The sequence below is a fragment of the Eretmochelys imbricata genome, chromosome 12, assembly GCF_965152235.1.
Source record: "Eretmochelys imbricata isolate rEreImb1 chromosome 12, rEreImb1.hap1, whole genome shotgun sequence".
In the NCBI taxonomy this organism is placed as follows: domain Eukaryota; kingdom Metazoa; phylum Chordata; order Testudines; family Cheloniidae; genus Eretmochelys; species Eretmochelys imbricata.
The window spans coordinates 24,382,704-24,401,883 of NC_135583.1; the positions used below are offsets into that span (position 1 = coordinate 24,382,704).

General features: G+C 39.1%; 1 protein-coding gene across 3 annotated transcripts in view; it reads right to left on the reverse strand.

Moving 5' to 3' along the window:
- Positions 1-19,180, reverse strand: part of PEPD (peptidase D) — a 223,290-nt gene that overhangs the window by 72,151 nt on the left and 131,959 nt on the right. For all 3 annotated transcript variants that reach the window (XM_077831255.1, XM_077831256.1, XM_077831254.1), the window contains 2 exons: positions 16,516-16,584; positions 5,029-5,106 (listed from right to left, as the gene is read on the reverse strand). In XM_077831255.1, coding sequence (XP_077687381.1) covers positions 5,029-5,106; positions 16,516-16,584 — 147 coding nt within the window. The remainder of the gene's footprint in view (positions 1-5,028; positions 5,107-16,515; positions 16,585-19,180) is intronic.

The window sequence follows — 19,180 nt, forward strand, 5'->3', positions numbered from 1 at the left end:
CCCTTCCCCCACCCCCATCCACTACACCCTAGTCTTCTTTCTATTGCCAGCCTCCCTCTCATTCCATAACTGTCCTGTGGCTCCGTGTCCCACATGGCAGCATTGGTAGGACTGGGTCAGAAGACACCAGAGAACTGGAACTGTGTCACCCTTGTACAGAGTGGTGCGTTCTCAGTCTTTCTAGCCCAAATGTCTCCCCTTTTTAACTTGAAACATAGTTACAGCATGGCTCCAGGAACAGTCGTTATCCTATGACAAAATAAATGCTGCAATACTTTGGCATAATGTAGCAAATTTCAGCCTTAAACTCATTTTCTATCCGTGCTGTTGTGGGTTTAAGATGACTGAAGAAAATCAGTGTTTTGGCTTTACTTGACTTATGTTATTGGAGCGGGCTGCATTTGTAATACATTGATTTGATAATATTTTCAGGTATAAAGATTTTGTTTAAATGCAATTTCAAATCAAACTACTGCATGTATGCTTGTGATCAACACGTGTAGTGAGCATGCTGATTCATTTGCATGACATTTTTGACTGCATGAATAATATATATTTGCTTTATGAAAACAGCTTTTTTGTGGACCATATTGATTTACTTGTTCACTATGTGGATGTTAATTTAAAACATATTAACTTGTATATGGAACACTGGTTTATGTTAATAGTGATAGTTATAGTTAATTAAATGTACTGGGTTATAAATGAATTGAGTATTGGTCTATAAAGTACATAGATTCTCCTAATACGGTGCATTGATTTTTGTGTATGACACCTCATATGCTTTGTGCTAGGCTGCTACAGTGCCTGAGAGGTTTGATACACCTAAAAACATAGGCCTCACTATTAGAGATTGAGGAATCCTTTTTACAGTCCATCAGAGGGTAGCTGGCCCTCTGAAGGAGTCAGGGGCCCAGCCTACCTCTGACTGGCTTCAAAAGAGGTAATGAGGCAACTCAGGTTCACTTGGGATTAGTTAACTCACTGAGTAACTGGAATGCAGCTAAGGTACCTGAGCATGATAAAAAGATAAGGGCCTTAGTTAGACAAGGGCTCCCCGCGGAGAAAGGAAAATCCAGAGGAGGGGAGCTCTCAGGGAACATGAACTAGGCAAAAGTGCTCCAGGCACAGAGGCATAGTAGGGGAACAAGTAGGGGAAAGCCTGCAGAGCCCTCCAGGCAACGGAGAAGCTTGAGGCCTTACAGCAGAAGGAGGTGGTGCTGGAATCTAGAGACTTTAGGGGACTTTCAAGTTTTATCTAGGCTCTGAGGCAAAAGCCTTTGAACCAACATACAAGTGTTCCTTTCAGAAGGCTTTATTAAAGGGAGATATACTGCTGTAAAGCAGAGTGTTTGGCTTCTCCTTGACCAGGCTCTTTAAGAAACCTCATTGAGGGGGAAAACTGAGGCAGACCACAGAAGTGCAATACTCGGCCATAGGAGAGTGCTCACTAGGTGCCTCTACTACATGGCCCTTGTCTTGCATGGAGATCTTCTAGCACAGACCCTGCATACTGATGGATTCTGATGCATTATTGGAGGTCTGCATCAATTCTGCATTGATTTCTTACAGAACCCACAAACACATTAAAGGTAGACGAATTTTCATAACTTGGTATTGTAAATCAGGGGATTCTAAATTGGCAACATTTTGGAAGGAAGAGTACAAAGAGGAGTAACAGGAATTTTCTGAGGAAAAAAGTTACATCACAAATAACTTTGCCTGTGATTTCCTTAGAGGTAATACTGATGATGTAACAGATTTAAGAAACGGAGCAGGCACTTAATGATTTCTTCAAAATTCAGGTTTTTCAGTATCCAGATGGTTTACGGACTTGCATGTTTATTGCAATGTACTGTTTAATATGTAATATTTATAACATATGCAGAATTCCACTTGAATCAACTGAAAAAAACTGGGGAAAAAAGTATAAAATTCAATTGAAGAATATTTCATAGAAATCATTGTATTCCTACCAAAGTCTTCCTTCAGATCCTGTATGATTAATTTAACAAGTTATGTATCAATATACTGGCAGGAGCAGAAATAACCTTTCACTACCTCTGCCTTCATCTAACCAGGCAGAGAGATCTAATTTTTTTTCTTAACCTTATGTGTTGTACTGTAGGATTCCCAATCTTTTCCAACAGAGGGCTCCCAGCAGCCATTACAAAATGTACGGGGAGTCAAATATCAGAACTTATAGGTATGTTAAAATACAAATATTTACGTGTAACAATATATATAGGATTTTCATAATTGGATTTCTAGCATTTTCAGTGTGCCAGCCCAAAACAAAATTAGAGCTGTTGCTAAATCGGTTGCTCATTAACAACTAAACAAATGAGTATTTCAAGATGAAAACTTAAAAATTTGATAGAATATCCAGAGAAGAATAGTGAAGTTTCCTGTTGCTAAATAAGCTGCACTGTGCTACAGCAAGGTAGCTCAAGATTTTAAAAAGTGCTGCCTACAAAACTGCTCTAGAGAGAGTTTAAAAATACTTCTACACAATTTTGTTAAATTTCATACCGTGATTATGAAAGAGATCAGATTTCTATGCTAGTGTTCTGTTAGTTCTTTTACGCATTACAAATAGATTAAACAGTACAGAGATAACAAAAGTACAGCATGCCAGCACTAGGGACTGAAATCCTCTAGTCACGTAGCAGGTACAACATGAGCAGCAATAGAGCAAGACCACAGTCACTGGACCAGCAGTAAGTCTCAATCCTCCTTTGGGCTTTGTTTGGACTATGAAAAATGGTTAACATTTACTAGGAAAACCTGATATAAATTTGACCTTTTTCCTACTTGTAGCTAGATTTTGGTAGTCAAGTTGCAGCCCAGCCTTCTGTCTACGTGACAACACAACTAGTTAAAATTGAGCTAAAGATGCTACCCTACATCTACATTAAGAAAAAGGCTGATTTGAAGCCAGGCTTAGCTAGCATATAGTAGCTAAACCCAGCCTAAACTCAACCAACTTTACCTAGTCAAGACAAAGACTTAGAAGAATCACTCTGGTGAGAGGATAATTGAAGATCCATGCTAATCCTTGTTCTCTTTGTTGAGACTGCTATAAAGGATGCCAACTGTGATATGGGGTAACATTCGCAAAAGTGCCTAAATCTCACTTTAAAAAGTGACAGGCACTTAGGATCCTAAGTTTCACTGAAAGTCAGTAGCTCTGAAGCTCATAAATCCCTTAGACACTTTTGAAAATCTCCCCTTGGACTTTTGTTCACTAGGAAGCTGATCCAAAGTCCACTGAAGTGTATGGAAGTCTTTCCACAGATTTCAATGGACTTTTACATCAGGCCTTAGGAAGGTCTTTTTGCAGTCCAGCACACAGCCACAGATGACGGTCAAGGCTTTAGGTCATAAATAAGTGGACTGTATTCATAACATTGGCCTAAGAAGTCACCTAATAACATTTCCCCCACTCTTTAAAAACACTTTTGGTTAAATTATAAATCCATGATATCATAATACATTATGGAAACACTTCTTGTTCCCTCAGTAACCACTTTATGGATTCCCTGAAAGCTGCACGCTGACATTTGGAAAATCTTGATATAACTCATTAGCCACTATTGTATCATGATCATATATCTTACTTAATCCTATTAGCCACTATGATATGATAAACTTCTTATAGTATACTATATACTCTAACACAAAATGGTGACAAACCACAACAATAAAGCAGTAATAAATGGTGACAAACCAGAATAATAGAGTAGAACATTGGATGGCTTTCAGTAAACTATTCACACCAAACAAGAATAACAGACAACATACTACTATACAAAATTTTAAAACGTTTAATAAAGACATTACCTACCTAGTTCAATCTTCTGCATCTGCAGAAGCACCTGTGTCATTAGCCAGAGGCATATTTGTGTGTCTATGATTCAATTTCAGAGTAGCAGCCGTGTTAGTCTGTATTCACGAAAAGAAAAGGAGTACTTGTGGCACCTTAGAGACTAATCAATTTATTTGAGCATAAGCTTACATTCCCCCCCAGATGCTCTTGTTAAACCCTGGATTTGTGCTGGAAGTGGCCCACCTTGATTATCATGCACATTGTAAGGAGAGTGGTCACTTTAGATAAGCTATTACCAGCAGGAGAGTGGGTTTGTGTGTGTGGGGGGGGTTGTGAGAAAACCTGGATTTGTGCTGGAAATGGCCCAACTTGATTATCATACACACTGTAAAGAGAGTGGTCACTTTGGATGGGCTATTACCAGCACGAGAGTGAGTTGTGTGTGGGGGGGGCGGAGGGTGAGAAAACCTGGATTTGTGCTGGAAATGGCCCAACTTGATTATCATACACATTGTAAGGAGAGTGATCACTTTAGATAAGCTATTACCAGCAGGAGAGTGGGGTTGGGGGAGGTATTTTTTTCACGCTTTGTGTGTATAAAAAGATCTTCTACACTTTCCACAGTATGCATCCGATGAAGTGAGCTGTAGCTCACGAAAGCTTATGCTCAAATAAATTGGTTAGTCTCTAAGGTGCCACAAGTACTCCTTTTCTTTTTGTGAATACAGACTAACATGGCTGTTACTCTGAAACTTGTTTAACTAGCAACCACAAACAATAATAGATGTGGACCTGAACTAAAGGACCCAGATTCAAGCACCTCCTTTGAAGTTACAAATACAAACCTGGATCTAGATTTTGCAGTTGGCCTTTATCTCTATAATGCACCCAATCAAAACTGTGGACCGAATTACCCATGAAACTAAGTATTTGAAATCTGGGTCCTTACTTCTCACCCCACCCCCCATTGGAGACACAGGTGCCCAGAACCTCCGAAGAGAAAAAAACAAACGGGTCAAGTTTGGCTCCCAAAAAGCCATATCACCCAAAGTTGTACACCACTTTTAAAAATGTGGACCCTAATCCTTAGGTGGCCATCTTTTTACTGTTCAAATTAAGAATAAAGGAACTCAAATACAAAGCTGAGACTGTTTCTTTTTAAAGCTGCCTAAGAAACACTAAACAATCCTTTAACTTACCACAAGTCTCCATCTTCAATTGTCTTGTCATTTGGGGCTCCAGCATGTCCATAGTGCAAAACAGAGGAGTTGTTGCCACTGACATTGAAAAATAAAATACACAGAATTAACATACAAAACAATTAAAAACACAAGGAGAAAGAAAACCATAAAGTGTAAAATAGTTTTCTTAAAAATACCACCAGGATATTTTAAGGTCCAATATCATGCAACCTGCTGAGGCTGACATAGAACTGGCTCCAGAAACAGTGTCATAACCGCCTGCTTTGTATCCCCTTTGACTGAGCACAGAAGATATTGGCATAGCTGAAAATCTAGGTTTTAGAATGTAAGTCTTTTGTGGGAGGGAACATATTGTGTGGTGCAGCCCCATGTATGCTACAGTAGTATATATGTAACAACAGAAAAGTAATTTTCATCTAATATCCATCTACTTCCTTCGAGAATGTCCTTAATTTTTAAAATAAGAAGTTCCCCTGTTCAAGGTTAAATGTTACAGTGGTATAAAACTGAATCTTCACTTAAGATCTGGGATGTTTAATAACTCCCTAAGAGTTACTGGGGCAGGGAAAAATTCTGTGCAAGTGAGCTGTTCCAACTTACCTCTAGCATGGTTAGGTATGAGCCCTACATCCCAGATTGTTAGGGGAATATTGCCACAGTGTAAGATGTCAGCCACGATACAAAGCATAACAACTGACATATTTACTTTTTTGTGGAGTAAAAAGAGAAAGTCAGCTTTTTATTGTAAAAAATACATTTTTTATTCTTATTAACCAGACTAAGTAAACTGCTGAATCACAGGGGAAGCAAGAAGTCTCCAGAGAAGTACAGGCACTTGTTCCACATTTCTGAAAACTCCATGATCCATCCAGTGACCTATTTTTGGCCACGGTGCCTTCTTTTGTCTAGTCTACTCTTATTCCTCTAGGTCTGTCAAATATCAAGTTAAAAGATAGGAGAGATCTCTAACTCTACTGATTTTCATTTTGCTATTCTCAGATAGGTGCTCTCTCATTTTTTACTTCACAGAGGCTAAAAGAATTGTTTTATAGCCAAAAATACATGTGTCAGAACAGATATACTGGTAGCATCTGTGTCACCTCTCAACTTCAGCTGTCAATATGCGACTAACCTTTTATCAAAACCTTGCTGGTTCAAATAGGATTCTCTCAATTCCGGTCAAAGGGTGGCTTAGTGTCTTGGATGTAATTCATCCTAGGCTTAACTCCAGTGAATTCAATGGAGTCACATCATGGATAAAAGTATCCCTCTAAAATATTTTTGAGGCCAGATTTTTTAGAGCTGTACACATGCAGTTAGAGAAATGAAAATACGTATGCATTATTTGCAGAGAGCTTTTACAATCAATGCATATTTAGTAGTTGTGCACAGAAATGGCCACTTGTCTAACTGATCACTTGTCCATGAAATTAACATAACTGTGTGTACATTCATAGCAACTGCATGTACAAATTCTGCATGCATGCAGTTTAAAGGTCTAGGCCCTGTTTAAAAACTTCTTTTCATTGCTAAGGATTTTCGTATTATAAGTACCAAAATCTGAGTGTTGTGGGATTGATTTATGAGGAAAGGAACTGTCAAACATTAAAAACATTACAAGGTTACAATGTCAAGCACTCAAAAGTTAAGAAATGCCAGAATTAAAATTGCCGTACAACTTTAATTTGGCCCCCTTCTGCACATACATGGTACAGTCTTTATTTACATGATTGTCCACTATTTTTTCTCCACAGGACCCCTGCCTCATTCAGTACAAAGAAGTGTTGGTGCTCACTTCATAAGCAGCTATTCAATATTTTGTTTCATCCTCATTGTTCAATGTGTGGCCATAAGCCTTATTTACTGCATATTAATCAAAGCCTGCTCTGAATACAGAATTAATAATTGCTTCATGGGCTTTTCTATGGTGAATGTCACTATAGCATTTGAGTTCTTTACAACTATTAATTTATTTTCACAACAGCTCTGTGAAATGAAAGGGTGATATTATCTCCATTCCACAAATGCAGAACTGAGGCATAGAGAAATTTAAGGTTAAAAGTATCCACTACTGTTAGGTGCCCAATTTGACACATCTAGTACCTGATTTTTCAGAGTTCTTAGCATTATACAGTATTTTATATGTTCAAGGACAGCTCCATTGAATTCAATTGTAGCTGTGAGTACTCAGCACTTCTGCAAATCAGACCCCAGGGTTTCAAATCAGGCATTCAGAAAATGAGGAACACATGCAAAAAGGGACAACGTGCAAAAAGTTTGGTTTCAGTGACTTGACTAGCATTACATACGAACTCTGTGTCAGAAGCAGAGAATCAAATTCTTCAGGGCAGCATTCAACTGCCTTAACCAGGAGACTGTCCTTTATCTTCCTGCAATCTCCTACCTCATTCACTTCATACCTTCCAACTGTAACAAATTAATTCCTCTGCCTTTCCCTACCATACGACTACCAGTTCGTCTCCTCCCTTGGATCCTGATCTCAATACCAGTCTCCTTTTCCAATCAATCCCAGTCTCCTGGCCCAGTCAGTTCCAGGCCCTTCTAGCCCCCACCTCCTGTCCTAGTTGTGAGTGTCTCCCCCACTCTGGCTCCTGTCTCAATCTAGTGTCCCCATTCCATGGTCCACCTCTTGTCCCCTCTAAATTTGAATCAGGCAACTTCCTTCTTCATACTGCCTGGGTATCAGCAGGGGGGTAATTGAGAACGCAGGAGAGAATCTCCTTGCCTTCCATTCTGACTCCAGCACAGCTTGGAGCTGCAATGGCAGAGAAGGTCCCACTCAGTTCCAAGCTGCAGCAAGCTCAGTGTGGATGGAATCTTCGGAGTTTTCAGCTGCAAATTTCTAGCTAGTCTCTACTGAGCATGTGCAAACAGTGATTTTTCCTCAAAGGTTTACAACTTGACCAAGTCTGGGCAGATTTTCATGGGAACAGTAAAAGGCACATCCTTGACACAAAGACCACACTCCTCTGCCATATTTCAAGTCCCTGCTGCAAAGCATGGAGACACATATTTTTCCTAAGCCTTATTCTCAGACACTACTGAACCATCCTGTCTGAATTTTTTCAAAAACAGTTTGGCCAGAGACAGACATCAACCTGCAAAGTTTGGCAAAGTTATAAGCAACTGAAAACACAGTCATATAATGGGAAGAGTCGGACAGCCTTAACAGTAGACAGTGCTACCAGCCCCACTTTCAATTACTTGGCCAAATGATGAGGAGACGGTCGAAGAAAAAAATAGCTGTACACATTTATATGAAGGTTGTAAATGCCAAGAAGAATTGTGTAGGTTGATCTAAGATGGTGTAACCAAAAATTAAAAAAATTTAAAGAACATACTGGGTCAAATAACAGCAAAAGTTCCTGATGATCTCAAACAGACTATGGAATCCTTTCCCAAGACAAGTGTTGGGAGTTCTAATTTTTAGAGGCCTGGTCCTGCACTTGTTACATTGGCAAAACTCCCATTGAAATGGGAGCTTGAAAGACGAAGGTTAGTAGGATTAATCCCTAAGATTTTATGATTCTATTCATTCTTGGTGAGTGTGGATAATTATGGGAATAAATAAAAGTGAGAAAAACATTAAATGTATATCTTCTACTATAAAGAGCCCTACAGCTGGTTAATTTCTCGTGTATGCATGGGTTGTAATGTTATCATGCAGACATGCATGAAAACAAGCCCTACAACAGTTTGTCATTATTTTAGCTGTGTTATTTCAATAATATAATTTAAAAATATTTTTACAAAAAGTGAGGACAAAACAAGATATAAATATTGTATGAGCAGTTTTAAAAATATATATTTAACATGGCGCCTCAGGGCTTGATTCTGACATAATGTATCTGTAGATAACTAGTTTTCATATAACCATGTGATGGGATCTGCTTTGAGGATCGTGCACCTATGCAAATTGATTCTCCTAATTTATTTTACATGATAATATAAATTTATAATTTTATTATAATATATAAAATGTAAAACAGTCTCCAAAAATACATGTACTGAAAAACTACGGAGACTATGGAAACGTGTACTATGCAGAATGTTTTCAGCAACAGGTATTCCAAATCCAATGATGCTGGATTTCAGGTTATGGTTTAATTGTAGAGGTTTATAGTAAAGATCACTCCTTTATTAATGAGCACTAATTGCTATACTTTAAACCCTCTCTTTAATTTAAATGCATAGGAGCAAATATAATTTTCCTTCAACTGGAAGGACATTTCTGAGGGCTTGTCTACACAGACAATTAGTTTGCACCAAGTTGGCGTGTTAATCTACCCACACTAGTCTTCCGGGATTTCCTTTTCATTCAGCCCATGACCCACTGTCTTCTACTGCTTCTGTCAAGAGAGACAAGACACATGGCCTTCTCAGAAGTTATCAAGATCAGTGTTCCATGAACCAGAGAGGAAAAAGTTCTGTATGAGTGAAGTCATAGAAGCCTGTCCATCTGGGACCTACAGACATCACCTCCAGGAAAGTAACACCAGCCCATAGGGAGAAGTTCTAATATTTTGCCAGAAGTCAGCTCAAATATAAGGCTGCAGCTATACTTTTAGGCTGACTTCAAAGCAACTTTAAAAAATAAAGTCTGGATTTTAAATCAGACTGGTCTATGATTTGCTAGTATTAGTCACTGGTGGTATACACAATCCTTAATTTAGAAATAATTACTTTGCTTCCAGAGAGCAAAGGTGTTAAAATGGTACATGACAAATCTATATTTAAGCATCCTAAAACTTAGAGGTGCTGAGCACCTGTCACTCTACTGACTTAGTATGATGTTCAAAAGCTCTGAAAATCATGACGTATATTTAAAATATTTAGACACCTTAATAGGGATCTAGATGCCTATCTTAGGCATCCAAATTTAAAAGTTTTGCCAGAGGATGTTTTGCCTCTATTTTAATTCCTTTAACAATTTTTCCAAATTGTTACTAATCTGAAGAATTGGAAAAGACCAGATAACTTGGTAAATTCATGCCACTAAGAGAATACAAACTGCAGGAGTCAGAAAAGTTCAGAACATACTGTCAGTCAGAAAGGACCATGAAAAGGGAAATGAGCAGAAGGAAGAGAAGTGGAGTGTAATAGCAGCAATTAAAAAAGAGTATAACAAAAGCAGAAATTAAAAGGGGAAAACTATAGCAACAGACAATTTGAAACGAACAATTAGCAGTATATCAGGAAAACCTGAATTAAAATTAAGATACCATAAACTACAACAGCAAGCTACTTCCTCTGTGATATAGAGAGAATAATTTTAATCCAAAAGGGAGCATTAAGCAGCTTCTCTACACTTCTAGATCTGAGAGAGGCTGGAATTTATTATAATTTTTTATTATAATTAAAAGAAAGGAGCAGAGCGAGTTATTAACTCTACCAACCTGACTCAAGAGGATTTATAAAGGTCCACAGATATAAAGAGCCGTTTTACTTACCTATTCTTATATAACTAGAATCATTTGATGTGGGGAGCTACGATAACCAATGGAGGAAACTAGTACCTGAGAAACACCCATGTCTGAGGTAACAGCTGCCAAATAGCTGCTGATCATACCTGTGAAGTAAGAGACTAGTGCTCTTGTAGCTGCACCTTGGTCAATCTTTCTGGTCTCTCAGAATGTATTCCTAAGGTGTTCGACCTCCAGCCCTACTCATCTCAGGATGGAATCTCATGATTCTTCTACTCCTAGCTCAGGATCTGGGTACTTTGCCCTGTGTATACCATTGCTTAGTACTTTCCAGTAATATTGGAAGAAATGTATACAATAAAAGTATATAGTATTTTGGATATCCTACAGAAGTTTCCAAGTTCAGGTGCAAGATTGCAGAGCTGTGATTCTCTAATGCTGCCTTTTCATTCTTGCAATATCTGATGCTTTTACTAAAATGCTCAATATATCACTTCAATGTATGTTTGTAAATTTCTTATGACATTATTTTGAGCAACTGTTATAAAGCAAGGTAAGGTAGACAAGGTAATATCTTTTACTGGACCAACTTCTGTGGGTGAAAGAGATAAGCCTTTGAGATAGAGGTCTTCTTCAGGTCCTGTGTTTGTAGCTCGAAACCTTGTCTCATTCACCAGCAGAAGTTGGTCTAAAAAAATATATTGCTTCACCCGTCTTGTCTCTAATATCCTGGGATCAACACAGCTACAAGGATACCTTTCTTTATTTGCAATGTTAATTTTAAAAAGCATATGTGGCTGTGAGGTGGTTGCTTTAATCTTTGACAGAGTGACACCGTGGTCTGAAAGGACTGGGCCTAGGAGGAAGGAGCTCATGAGTAACAGTTCTGGCTGATTCACTGTGTGACACTGGGCAAGTCACTTAACCTCTCAGTTTTCTATGATGTAAAAATGGCTACATATTTATCTCCCAGGGGTACTGAAAAGGATAATATTTACACAGTGCTTTGAAGTAGGAAAAGTGCTCTGTAAGTGTCAGGTATATCTGAATATACACACATCTGAGTGAATATACACACACACACACTTACTTACCAATAACTGTAACGGGATCGGCAACCACCTTGCATGGGTGCCCCCTTTTCTCTGGCTGATCTACCTGTAATCATGGTCTTTTTTCAGGGCAGCACCAGCCTCTCACAGACAGCCCCCCTTTGGTTGGTTGGGTGTGATCCTGCTTTCAGTTTTAGTTCTTATATTGGGGTGGCACCCACCTCTCACGAGCACCCCTCCGGCTGATAGTTCTCTTGGTGCATCTTCAGCGACTCAGCCCTCCGGCCGAGCTGCAGACACTGTCCCTCCTTCCAGGGTATACAGTCCAGAGTTCTGATTATAGCCCTGGTATGGGGCCGTAGCTCTTAGGCTTCTTCCCAGAGGCACTGCCTTCTTCAACCACCCAGCCAGGGCCTATGTCAGTACCCACAGTTGGTGGTGTTTCAGCATGCCCCCCTGGGCTCAGTCTTCAACCAGACCAGCAGGGCCCACCTCAGCACCTCTGACCAGGCCAGGTTCTGTGCTCAGTCCCCCTGGGCTTCAGCCTGCCCGCACTGGCCTTCCTCCCGCTGCTCTTCCTGCCAGCCAGGCACCTGGTCTTCAGCAGCCTTCCCTGGGATTCAGTCCTGTCTGCAGTGAGCTCTCCACAGTGAGCTGTCTGTGTTATTGCTGCTCTTTCAGCCACCCAGTCTTCACTCCTGGAGCTCCACACTGCAACTGAAGTTCTCTGGTCTGCTGCTTGTCTTATATAGGGCCCTTCTGGCCCCAGACTGCTCCATCAGCCCCTCTGATTGGCCACTCTTCTGCAGGAGGACTTCTCTCTGCTCTATTCTCAGGCAGGCTGATGCAGGGCCAGGAGGCCTCCAGTAGGGGGCCTACAGACCTAGTCCATCCTGCCACAATAACCAAATACTGGTATTCTTATTTAATTGCATTTATGCACATCTACACTTAACGTTACTTTTGAAGTGATATAGTCTTGGTTGAAATTACCTGAAGACCTTCAAGGTGCAATCTGATACCCAAGTGTGTGTGTTCAGCCATAATAATAGTTAGTAATAAAGTTTATTGATTTTTTAAAGGTGACTAATCTGTATGTAAAGATGTAAACTAAAATATTGATGTAAACTAAAATAAAAGATGTAAACTCCTATTCAGTTACCAACAAAACATTGAAATCTTGGTACTGTCTTTGACATGTTGATTGAGATGAACCATCTTGAGATGAATGGCAACAATTTTGAAAGCTTACACTAAAAATTCATGCAAAGTTATATATTTCTGTACTGAATTGCAGCACTGATTGCTCTTGATTTCTTTTTCTTTTGTGATTTGTTTAATAAAAACTCATTTAGTTACTAGCACTCAGAACTTTCAGGTACCTCTATTTCTTCAGAAAAGAAAGAGGTAATTTGAGAAAGAGAGGGGGAAAAAAGCATGAATGAATTAGTGAAGTCATTTCTATTTTGAAAATCCTGTCAGAATTTAGTAGATATTAACTGACTATGTATGCATAATTTTTATTTAACTGAACAGCAAACTTGTGTTTATTTCAAAACACTATTTCTCTATAGAAATTAGAACAGGGCTTGTATCTCACAGAACAGATTCAGTTATATAAGTATTCTTTAGTGTTTAGAGCTACAAAACTTGAAGCTTCTGGACTCAGCACTAATAGAATAACAGGCTTTAATACACAGCTCCAATAGTTTGATTTTTGTACAATCCGATTATCCCAAAGAGTCATCTTCACAAGCTATTTATTTGTTGTATATCTTAAAGGTCTATTTTGTAACAAGTTTGGGGTTCCTAATATATGAGAAAGCATGCTTATTATCACCTTCTACTGTTAAAAGTCTAATGTTAATTTAATTCATAAAGAGGATCCCCCTCCCCTGTGTGTGCCCCACCCTCACTCTGCCTCTTCCTGTCCCCACTCCTCTTCCTCCCCCACAGCGCCTCCTGCCCACACTGAACAGCTGATCAGTGGTGGGCAGGAGGTGCTGGGGGTGGGGTGGGAGAGAAGCTGATTGATAGGGCCTGCCAGTGGGTGCTGAGCACCCAATTTTTTTTTTCCGTGGGTGCTCCAGCTCCAGAACACCTACGGAGTCAGCACCTATGCTCTGACATATACATGGTGTTCACCAGCCTGAAAATCCACACATGGGGATCACTTTGGCCAGTTTCAGTAGCAGACCATCCTTCCAGATTGTTGTAAGCTGCTGACAGATCGATGACAGGTATCAGTCTTGAATTTTCATTAGAATTCAGCCTCAATATTTGTAGTGAGAGCCAGGACCTGGTTCTGCTACCAGAAGTAGCAGCTTCTGTGCTGTCAAAAACCAGCTTGCTCCTTGGATCGGCTGGTGTCCACAGTGGGCCCAGTTTGGTTCAGAATCATATGCTCCATCACCTTGTAGTTGATGCACAAGACGGATATTGGTCTATAATTAGAAGGTGATCTGTAGGTTTTCCAGGCTCTAAGGGTGCAATGACCTTGGCTTCTCTCTACACACAAGGGATTTCATTGGTCTTCAGGATGTTGGTGAAAAGCTGCACCATCCATTTCCATGTAAGTGGACCCAGGACATATGAACTCAGGATAGATACCATCTTTTCCCAATTTTGTGGCTGCAATGGTGGCATCGATCTTCTTACTTGTGTCCAGACCACTGGGACGATGGAGTGGACGTGGACAACACCTGCCGAAGTTGATGCTGGACTTGTCTTCGATACTGTTTGTTCATAGGCTGTTTTGTTGTCCACTAAATTTTAGCAGTGGTGGCACTGTCTTTCACCTGCAGGCTAGTGACATATGTGGGATTTGCAACCCCCAGGTGTGTCAGCAGATGCCAGGTGCATCTGCTCGAGTGTGTGAAGTTTAGACCTTCTACACATTCATGCCACCATTTCCCCCTTGCTGCATCCAGTGACGCCAGGAGGGCTTTTCCAGTTTCTGTGTCTCTACATTTGTCATATTTGTGGAGGAGCTTTTGGTTCTCTGAAGTTCAGCCTGGAATGTATGATGACCTGTGTCCCAGGGGCGTGTTCTTCTTTGTAATGGAGATTAGGAGTGCAGTAAAACAGTCAAACATCTTTGGTGCGGGGGGAGTGCAGGAGATTGTGTCCTAGTGAAAATGGCACAGTCTACTCTTTTGATGTTCCAGCGCTGCGCCGACTTTGAGTAGACAACTGGGATTTGAATGCCAATATGGGTCAGTATTGGTCTATGTTGGCTGTTTGGGAAGTTATCAAGGATGATCCATGATGTGGATATTGGTGTGCCTGAATTGTCTTTAGGCACACCAATAAGATCATAAGATCAGGGCAGTATTCTCTGCCCCATCTTGCAGAATGGAAAGTGATGCGCTGTTTTGCATCAAAAAGGAGGAACATATCATTTGCTTGCTGCATAGCCCCATTGTATGTGGTGACTATTAAAGTCGTGCACAAATACAGCAGGATCCTATGCATTCAGTCAAGCTGGTTAAGGCCACTGTGCACCAGTTGGTTTATATACATGAACGATGGTTAGCTTGTCGATGCACATGGAAATTGTAGTTGTTTCTTTTGTGTGCTATAGGAAGTAGAACCATATATTAAGTTGATCTCCTGCTTTATGTAAATTGCCAACCAATATTTTGGATGGTAATTGCTGGCTAGGAATGTATAGCCATTGATTTTGTATTTATGGACTTTTTCTTAATTTGCGACATGGATCTCCTGGAAGACAAGGCCATCGATGTTGGTCATTTTCAGTATTTTCTCCCAGTAGTCACACTACGACTGAGAGAGGCCTTCAACAGGTAGATCTTTTCCGCAAGTTCAATCTGCCTAGTATGTTGTCCCTGAAAAAATTGCCTTATTTTGTTGCTCTTTTCACCAGGAAGATGATAACTTTTACACGGTCCATCCTATTAAGTGGGAAACCGCGACTAAGGTCATCAGACCAGTGACTGAAAATCAACTGTTGACCTCCCAGGAAAATGGCAAGAACTCTCAAGTTAAATGAGAATAAAGGGCAAGTTTTCAAACAAATTAGGTGCACAATTCAGTATCAAAACTGCATATGCAATTATATAATTTTACACGCAAAGAGAGTAAATACATTTACAAAAAAGCAACTGAGCATTTTCTGCAAATGGCAGAAAAAAACAGCGATCCTAAAAGTGCCCTTTGTCATTTTTGCCCACGAGCGATATTGAATGCAACAGCAACTTTATGAACCTAAGTTTAGTTTACTTTACAGTATAAAGGCTATTTTATACTATTTGATACAGCAACCCTTTCACTGTAATCAGTGGGAGATCTATTGTGGACTGAAGGTACCATATGGCTCTAATTTTGAAAATCTGCCCATGGATCACAATGAAAAATGCACCTAAATCCTCTTCACAGAATGAGTTTTACATCTCTGTAGTAAAATATTTACCATTTTGTCTTCTAGTTCTACATATTAAAAATTTATGTTTATAGAATTACAAATGATATTTTAGCAATATTAACAAAACTGTAATTTCAACAGCAGATGTTCAGCAAGCAAAGAGAGCTGGAGCAAAATTTCCTTAAAAGATTTGTTTATGTGCAATGTATAATAAATTTAGAGACCAGGAATTTTGAAAATGATATGAAATCCTCTTTTTTTTTTAAAGAAAGAATGTTTCAAAGAAAGTACCTTTTTTTAGCTACAAAGAGAAGATATTAAGTCTTTCTTCATATGCTGTTTCGTTAAAAAAAACCTATTGCCCCAGAGACGTGAGCATAAACGTGATACTGGCAATATCGGTAATCATATAATCTCCCGAGTGCAGCAGAATCTGTAACCTATCTGGTTTACACAGTGCTAGCCATCTCCCCATTGTTTTCTCAGTAACAAAACTTTAAAGCTCACTTTGCTTGTATCCAGACATATATGGTAAAAATAATTTTACATACTTCCAATGGGATCTTGATAATAAATATTACAGAAGTACACAAAAAGATCTTACCTGCCACAGATACAAGTGTAAGAAGTATGGCGCATGCCACCACGAGTATAGCAATAATGCTGAAACAGGCTGCAAATAAAAAAAAAAAAGCAGTAATTAATAATTTATTCAGAAACAACACAAAGCAAGCAAGAAAGCAAGCAAGACTGCACTGAAGTGAGACTTGTGTGTGCAAGTCTCCCTACTACCTGACAAACATCGCCCTGAATTTCTGCTCAATTTAACACTCAAATTAACCTACATTCTCTCAACTCAGCCAGTTTGTGTATTTTTCATGATGTACCTGTCATCAAGCCTGGTATGAAACTTTGCAACAGAAAAATACTGAAACTGCAGCGAAGCACGTTTAATTTCTGAAGAATGGTAAATTGCTCTCCTTAGTAACTCAGCACAGAAAAACAACTTTGGAATACACTGGTTTATCTGACCTTAGAACCAACTAGCTAATAAACAGTTAAAGAATCAAAGGCTGAAAACAATTGTTAAACTGCCTGGGTCTGAGATTACAGAGTTGAATAAAATACCTCCTGTTGCATGTCTGAAGCACCAACTACAAATACAATCCACATTTGTTGCAAACCTCCACCTTAATATTTTCCAGAAAGGAAATGCAACTCCCCAGATAGGCTGGCTCTCTCCACCAACAGGAGCCTACCTAAACAAAGATAAAGGAGTCTTTTCTGGAGTGGAATGAGGGGTCCCACTGGGAAAGATGATCCAAGGCTAGCCCAAGCCTTTTCGAAATTTCAGAGTTTCAGGTTTGCACACCACTGAATTGGCTTTGACACCTACAGATGGTCCCTGCTAGTGCAGGTTGATGCAAACTCGCAGTGTGTGTGGGAACCTGCATGACAGCTGCCCATGCTGTACCTGTTCTCTAGATAAAAAGACTTAATTGTCCCACAATCCGGCACATTTTACTAGTTACACAATCCACAGTAAGCTTAACAGGAAAAAAAGCATGTGCTGTATTACACACTGAAAACATGAAACTACTTATTTTCACTTAAATACTGCAAAAAGAAAAGGAGTACTTGTGGCACCTTAGAGACTAACCAATTTATTTGAGCATAAGCTTTCGTGAGCTACACTTACAGCTAAGTGAGCTGTAGCTCACGAAAGATTATGCTCAAATAAATTGGTTAGTCTCTAAGGTGCCACAAGTACTCCTTTTCTTTTTGCGAATACAGACTAACACGGCTGTTACTCTGAAACCTGTTAAATACCTGAGTTATCTTACCTTAACTTATACCTTAAATACGCTTAAATACCTCAGTTATCTTACCATTCAAATGTGAGCAACAAAATAAAGATCTGGATCTCAACACCAAGACTAGATGGTGGTAAATAAGAGCCAGATAAGGAAATATTACAAAAATGCTTGCTTTATATATATAAAATAATGCATTCTGGAAGTTTATTCTCTTTGCAGCTCTGTCCTCCTGGGGGAGCTATTTAGCCTTGAAAGCACAACAGCATTTTCATCTTCACAAATATTGCACTGTAAAAGTCCTTTGCACATGAGGGCAGACGTGCCCAGAGCACAATCACTACAGGATTAGGTGCTATAAGAGTTAAGCACATATAACGGACCCTTTTATTCTTTGTGAAATATGCTCTAATTACAATCCAATTCCCTTTAATATTGAATGGATTCAGAAAACTCATTTGTTGTAATACCAAAATCATTTCATTAACACAGGGTGATACTGGTGCCATTCAAACTTCAGAGACGTTATGATTTTGTCCTTTTGTAATAGCAGTCCACAGAACACAATGTTCATTCTTTCAAGGACATTAAGAGTATTACTTAAACAACCATAGAGTCAAAATATATTTCAAAAACTTCCCAAAGGGATAATTAATTGAAAAGATATACACCAAACCTCCCAAATTAAGGAAATGAACACAAAGGAAATGAAATGAAAGGAAATGAAAATAGAATTATATCTCTAAGGACTAAATCCTGACTTTTCAGGGAGATGGATTTTATATGATTTTTCCTCATCTTTAATTACAATGATTTTACTAGTTTTGGATTACTCTGGAAATTTAGAAGTGTGCAAAGAGAAAGTCAGAGAAGAGGATAACAGTACAGGAGTCTGGGGGACACTCTGAAATTAAGAGATGGGATAACAAGCGCTCCACTAACTTTTGCAACTGGATGCTATCAATCTTCCATTTAGCAGTCACACACATTCTGTTTCCACTATCACTTCACTTTATGGATCTCTGTTTCTTTCCATTTGCAAATTCTAGATTTCTGTCTCCATAACACATTTGCATATAGAAGTCTATTATTACAAGGCATCGTGAACATGCCCCCAAGCATTTTGTCAAGCATCTTATATTTGTATGTATGTATAATAATGCTGTATTTAAGTAGCTTTCAGTGTTTTTTATAAACCCCTACATAGTATTTAAGTGACTGAGTAAAATATTTCCTAGTCTCAGAAGCTTTCAGTAACCTTCTAAAGTGCTTTAAAAATGAAATAATGAAAGCTGTAAACTTCCTTCTATCTTTGGTGATATAAAGATAGCAGGGCTTATTTTTCAATATGACAAATGACCACATATTCATAAAGCTGGAACTTATATGAAACTTCATGCAGTAATGTAACTGTTACCTTTTGCAGCATTCCCAGATCAGCAATTAAAGGTAGTA